General features: G+C 39.6%; 1 protein-coding gene across 2 annotated transcripts in view; it reads left to right on the plus strand.

Moving 5' to 3' along the window:
* The window catches only part of LOC112237167 (FHF complex subunit HOOK interacting protein 1A), a 38,236-nt gene extending 31,888 nt beyond the window's left edge, over positions 1–6,348 (plus strand). For both annotated transcript variants that reach the window (XM_042329679.1, XM_042329680.1), the window contains 4 exons: positions 1–12; positions 361–539; positions 2,927–3,047; positions 3,823–6,348. The exon at positions 1–12 is cut by the window's left edge and continues 1,065 nt beyond it. In XM_042329679.1, coding sequence (XP_042185613.1) covers positions 1–12; positions 361–539; positions 2,927–3,047; positions 3,823–4,025 — 515 coding nt within the window. In that variant the 3' untranslated portion in view covers positions 4,026–6,348. The remainder of the gene's footprint in view (positions 13–360; positions 540–2,926; positions 3,048–3,822) is intronic.
* The last annotated feature ends 911 nt before the right edge of the window (positions 6,349–7,259 follow it).

Below are 7,259 nucleotides of genomic sequence, written 5' to 3' on the forward strand. Positions count from 1 at the left end.
TGCCTTTTACAGGTAAGATAAAACAACACTCTCAGAAATAAAAGCCTTAACTTTTGTACAATATCTTCACCAGGTTTGAAGGTCAGCTCTCTAACACGTGTCAAGAATTTGCTGAAGAATCACAACATGGTTATCTTACAATGCATTTGACTCATAGCGAGAGAGAGAGGCTTTACTCAGACTGTCAAACCTGGTTAAATTAAAGTAAGACAGATAGACTTTACTCAGACTGAAGTTGTCTCTCTTTCTTCCAGTGTAGATTGAAGTATTATCTGCCTTACTTTAAGGCTTGTTACTTTAAGGCTTGATCTTTAACCAGGTTTGACAATCTGAGTGAAGACTCTTTCTCTCTTCCTGTAGGGCCATTTGTCAGTGTGCTGTTGTCACGTCTGGAGAACATGCTGGATAACTCTCTCCATGTCAACCTCCTGCTGACTGGTATACTGGCCCAGCTGGCTGCCTACCCCCAGCCGCTGCTGCAATCCTTCCTCCTCAACACCAACATGGTGTTCCAGCCCAGCGTGCGCTCACTCTATCAGGTACAGATAGTGTGTGTGTGTGTGCGTGACTGTGAGTGTGACTGTCACCAGCCCAGTGTCCACTCCCGCTCCTAGATTCCATTAATTATGTCAGTCTGTCTGTCCATCTATCGCTATGTATAGACTTTCAGTCTGTCTGTCCATCTATCTCTATGTATAGACTTTCAGTCCGTCTATCTCTATGTATAGACTTTCAGTCTGTCTGTCCATCTATCTCTATGTATAGACTTTCAGTCCGTCTATCTCTATGTATAGACTTTCAGTCTGTCTGTCTGTATCCTTTGTTCTCTCAATGACTTTGAGGCAGATATGGACAGAGTCCTACTTTTAAGATACTCCTCATAGACACTGCAATGCACGCCTACTCAAAACAGAGACGACTCTCTTAGTAAACATTTCACTCTGCTCCATTTAGTAAGCATTAGAGGTGTGAAAACATCCCCCCAAAAAACTGTTTGCTTTTCTCTCTCACCGCTCTAAGCTGTTTAAACCTCTGGAGACTCATGAAACAACCAGAAAACCTGTTAGAAGTTCGAGGGGAGGGATCCGTTATGAATAGTATTAATTAGAGAGGAGATTAGGAATACTATGGGTTTGTCCTAAATAGAACCTTATTCCCTATATAGTGCACTACTTTTAACCAGAGCCTTATAGACCTTGGGTAAAAGTAGTGCACTATATAGGGGATAGGGTGCCATTTGGGAAGCAACCTATGAGCGGCATACACTTAACGTGGCAATGAAAACAGAGTTCAAAATGGCTGTGAAACAAGTCTAGTGAGACTTTAACACAGTGTTTTTTTTTCTCTCCGCTGGCTGATTCATGCATAATTGAATAGAGGATGTGTAAACAAGTAAATCAAAATGGAATGGGGCCGTTTGAAAGCTCACATTAAAAGGAATGTTTGGATGGGGATGAAAGGGGATGGCGAGTTGTTGACGTACAAACACTGGGCACTTCATTTTCATGAGGGTCCAGATTAAAAGAGGTGGATTGTTTGTCATGGAGATAAATGCGGTTTGGTTCTCTCATCATCAGTGTGTCTTGTCTTGCTTAATGTCCTTGTTTTGTCTGGTTTATGCCTCTGGTTTTGTTTTCAATCGTGTAATATGCTTTTATGCAAAAGCTACCTGTTTTACACCTGATAGTGTGTATTGCAATACTCTTGGCATCAAGTACGCAAAGCCTGTTGGCTTAATTCAGTCAAAACAAATGTACACTTTCTTTGATAAGGCGTCTTGTGCTGTGGAAATGCAATGATTGCATTCATTTTTCTCAGTAGAACAATACAATGTTTGTGTGCAAAAAAACAAAACAATTCAGCATGGTGATCTCATTGATCCACCATCTTGTTTCAATGTAAGCTCGCGAGATCAGGATAGCCGAATGAGACTACCTCATTGTAGCTTTGATACAATATTTATCCTGTACTTTCTGTGCTCTGGCTCTCTAAATGAGTAAAAAGAAGGAAGCCTGTATAGAATAAAAATATTCCTAAACATGCATTCTGTTTGCAACAAGACACTTAAGTAATACTGCCAAACATGAGGCAAAGAAAGGAACTTTTTGCCCTGAATACAAAGCTTTGTTTGGGACAAATTCAACACAACACATGACTGAGTACCACCCTTCATATTTTTGAACATTATGTTTGCTGCATCATGTTACGGGAATGCTTGTCATCAGCAAGGACTAAGGAGTTTTTTAGGATAAAAAGAAACTGAATACAGCTAAGCACAGGCAAAGTCCTAGAGGAAAACCTAATTCAGTCTTCTTTCCAACAGACACTGGGAGACTAATTTACCTTTCAGCAGGACAATAACATAAAACACAAGGCCAAATTTATACTGCCGGTGCTTACCAAGAGGACATTGAATGTTCCTGAATGGCCGAGTTACCGTTTTTACTTAAATCGGTTTGAAAATCTATGGCAAGACTTGAAAATGGCTTTCTAGCAATGATCAACAACCAACTTGACAGAGCTTGAATAATATTTTTAATAAAAATGGGCAAATATTGTACAATTCAGCTGTGCAAAGTTTTTAGAGACTTAGAGACCCAGAAAGACTCACAACTTTAATCACTGCCAAAGGTGATTCTAACACGTATTGTCTCAGTGGGTGAATACTTATCTAATCAAGATGTATTTAGTGTTTTATTTTTCACAAATGTTTTAATAAATGTTAGAATTTTTCTTCCACTTTGACATTAGAGTATTTGGTGTAGATCATTGACAAAAATTGCAATTAAATCCATATTTAGTCCCTCTTTGTAACACAACAACATTTTGAAAAAGTCTAGGAGTGTGAATACTTTCTGAAGGCACTGTATTTCCTGTCTGATGTTCTACTGATACTGATGTTACTATATATGTGTTTCCATATCAGGTACTAGCATCCCTTAAGAACCAGATAGAGCAGCAGGCCTCGACCAAGAAGGACTTCCCAAAGCTGATCACCTCCGCCCAGCACTGCCTCCTGGCCAGGGAGAGTTCACTCAAGGGTCAAGGTGAGACCTGATTGACTACAGTACCCAAAATTCTCTGTCCTACATATCTGGTTCCATGTTAGTAAAGATGTTCTGAAGCTAACGTAATGGCTTCCCTGCCAGGATACATAGTGTTTATAACAACCGTATAACTGTGTACTGTTACTTACAGGTAGTATAAATGTTTTGTTTGAATAGACGTTGTTGAATGTTGAATTCTGAGCTTTATTGTCAGCTATCCTATGAGCATCATTAGAATGTCATTTAGGTCTGTTTTGTAGCCAATAGCCAGGTCATTGAGATTAGAATAGATACAGGCAAACCTTCCAGAGGATTTGAGGCAATATCCTAGATCATAAGACCAGTAATGAGCCAAGCAATAACGTTGTTTCTTATCGCTGCAATGCAATGAAGCACCACTGAAAGATTAAAACTGTATCTGTGCTTAGTTTGTGTTGTGTTTGGTTCCTCCTTGAGGACTTGGAGAATATATTCAGCTTGGTCATGAAGCATATCAGCAATGGAGAAACAACAACCTTCTGACGTTCTTCTTCTCATACTTCTCTAGTATACTGCATTCCCAATGGTTTCTCCCCACCATTTTATCTGTGAGCTTCTCTCTGAGCAAGGAATGTATTGGTATGAGATTGCATGAGATTTAAAAAGGAAAATGAGACTGATATAAAAGGGAGAATTTCTTCTTTCAAGTGGACTAACATGAGCTTGCTACAATGTCCAACTGCAGTTGAATGCTACTATTACTTATTTTTCATCTCTATTTACTTACCCTCCACAGATACAAACAGCGGAGACAGCCGAGAATGTTCCCCCCTGGAGGCAGGAAGGATGATGAAGAGCTCTCCTCCTCCCCAGCCCAAGACCATTTCCCTGGCCAGGACCGAGGTCTTCGCTACCGTCCTCTTCACAGAGTTCCTCAAAGAACTGGCGGCCATTGCGCAGGAGCACTCAATACTATCGCACGTCCCTATGGAGGAGTAACGATATAATAACATTGCAATAATGTTATAATAACATTTTATTATAATGTTTTAATTATGTTATGGTAACATTGTCTCACAGGGAAGGAGTGAGTGTCTGTCCCTGACCTGTTGTGTCCACTCGGGTCACTTTTAAACGTTTTTCATGTTTTCCAACACTACTTGATGAAGAACACTATACCTCTTGGATTGATTCACTCATCTTGTATCTCTCTCCCTGAGGTAGTTTTTAAATTGGGTTATATATATGAGGCTAATATATTTTTCCAAACCAATATATAAAAACGTTGGGCTCTGATGTACAGTAACACATAACTTACAGGAATCTCTCACCCATTTGATGCATTTGCCATTGATACCCTCAAACTCATGTGTATATGGTTCTGCCCTCAGAGAGTTGTATGCATAGGCCTATGTCACATCCAAGGAGCAGGTCATGTGATTTATAATGACTGGAAAGTACTGACCTACTTCAAGCCTTTGGTGGAACCCCTGCACCAACCAATAAGAATGCTGAAATGGAAACGTGGGGCTAATCGACCAAAGACTGAATAGAATGGAACAGGCTGAATGGAACAATGGGAAGTTAATGATACACAAAGGACACAATCTATCCCTTTAGGCTTTTAGACTTACAATATTGCATTCATAAATGTCAGTGTACTGCCCTGGTAGCAACAGCCTCTCCAGTGACCAGCTCTAGTTGTCTTGTAGTGATGGCCACCATACAATGGGGACTTATACGTGGCCTTACCGAAATCTCTGGTGGTGCCATGTTGTCACCCTGGGGTTGCATGCTGTACTGGAAATAATCAGGAGCCTATTTTGTCAGGATCTCTCCCTGCAGAGTATTCATCACTAATCAAATGTTATTTGTCACCTGCTTTGTAAACAACAGGTGTAGACTAGCAGTGAAGTGCTTACTTACGGGCCCTTCCCAACAATGCAGAGAGAAAGAAAATAGAGAAATGGTGGAAAAGTAATAAATCCACAATGAGTAACACTAACTTGGCTGTTAACATGGGGTACCAGTAACAAGTACCCTAGCAGCACCACTAAACTACTGGTTAGCGTGTTGGTGTTAGAAGTGGGATGCTAGTGGGAGCCCCATTCATCTCATACTTGCTTTATGGGGCGGCAGGGTAGCCTAGTGGTTAGAGAGTTGGACTAGTAACTGGAAGGTTGCAAGTTCAAACCCCCGAGCTGACAAGGTACAAATCTGTCGTTCTGCCCCTGAACAGGCAGTTAACCCACTGTTCCTAGGCCGTCATTGAAAATAAGAATTTGTTCTTAACTGACTTGCCTAGTTAAATAAAGGTAAAATAAAAAATATAAATAAATATGAGTTGGTGGAGACCATGGCATTCTCTAATGCTATGTATCCGGTGATCGTTGTTATTCAAAACTCTTGACTGAAGGAGAGGCCTAGTAAGTTAGACTATCAGGCTCACTGTACAAAACAAGTTTGTGTCGCTAAATACCTTAAATCAAAGACTTTCTTTGTTCAATAGACATATTTCAGTTATGTTAGGTTTTCAATGCACATTAGATATTCAATCTAGAAGTTGTTTTTTAATTTAGGGGTGTACTTCAGGACACTGGGTTCTTCTGACGTCAATTCTCAATGCTGCGTCTAACTCCATTTTCCCATGGTGCACCAGGTCCTGTCCACTGAATGCACGTTATTTATAATGATATCTCTCTAAAAGGAGCTTTCCATATCAGGGTGATGCACTCAATGTTCACATCCAAAACAGCACCTTATTTCCTATGTAGTGCACTACTTTTGAGTGGTGCACTATATGGGGTAATGGGTGCCGTTTGGGAAGCCCTCAATGTCTTAGCCTTATTTTAGTACTTTATGTATATAATTGGGAAAAATAATCAAAGAAGCAGCACACTATGCAAATCATTATTGATATTTGAGGTATAAGAGTACTTTATTACGTTTTGTTTCCTGATGGGGTTGGTATTTAATACAGAATGTACTTAATGTCACAATAATGGAACTGTTTTGTAGAGAGGTTCTATTGCCATATTTTTTCACAGAAGTTGTAACTTGAGTTGTTCTGTTTTCTCGTTGCTGTATAGGGAATGCATGTTTCTTGTATGTTTTTATGAGTCAAGTTGGGAAAATTGGAATACATCACTTTTGGTTTGTTCATTGATGATTTGGCACATTCATTTTAGCATTGAGTGTTGGCCAACTCTCACAGGAAGACGAGGGTAGCCTGAAATCCAAGCTGATATGCTCCATTTGAAGTTTGAATTCCAGACTAAGACATGGTCTACCATTAGCAACAAATAAATAGCCTTGATTTTAATGGACCTTTTTTATTTAAGGTTTTGATTTCAACCAAGGAGACATTTTGTTACAATGCCTGTCCCTATTAAATCTATGTTAGGGAAGAACTACCTAAAAATTGGTGCCTGAATTTTGAATGAATTTCCTCCTGTTGTTTACAGTGTCTACTCTGGGCTAAGCATGGTCATGTTCAGTAGGCATAAAGGTGAGCTTATCCATTTAGAAATGCTCTTTTTTGTTTTCTGTTGCAAAACTTTTTCCTATGGTGCATCCTAATGAACGTAGATGCAGCTGCAAAGTCAAAAATATACCACTGTCTGCTCGAACTAGTCCACAAATTGGACCGATGGACAGGTATGGAATGCATCATTTGTTGCCATTGCTAAATTTGGTGATGTACTCCATATTCTCTTGTAGTAGAATGTTGTGTGGAGCACATTTATTTTAACCAAATTTAGAGGCACAGTTCTCTTCGGTTGCGTAGAGGTTTAATTCCAAAGAGAAGTAGTCTAGTTTCTCCCTTTCTACAACTATTAGCATCCATTTTAGATGTCAGCGATGACCTTGTCAGGTTACTCCAGTGTGTATTCTTCTGGCATTAAAGTCAGAGGTTCCAAGAAATGATTATTTTACACTAATAGATGTCTTTATTAGTCTTTATAATACTTTTTTATTGAAGAACAGATAAATATGTCATGTGTTTTGACTTGACAGCTTCTCTACCCAAATTTATATTTTAGCTTCACCTCGGCAAAGTAAAATGCAAAACACAGGGAAAACACATTTTTCCTTCCTCTTCTTTCGCCCAGAAGTGGTTGTGTGTTCAGTGGACTCCACTGGCCTCGTTTAGTAAACAATCCTCCCTCTATCCTTGTTCATACCTGGTTCTAACATGCAGCCTTTGTCCTGATCTTGTCCAATTCTGATTGT

The sequence above is a fragment of the Oncorhynchus tshawytscha genome, linkage group LG11 (assembly GCF_018296145.1).
Source record: "Oncorhynchus tshawytscha isolate Ot180627B linkage group LG11, Otsh_v2.0, whole genome shotgun sequence".
In the NCBI taxonomy this organism is placed as follows: Eukaryota; Metazoa; Chordata; class Actinopteri; order Salmoniformes; family Salmonidae; genus Oncorhynchus; species Oncorhynchus tshawytscha.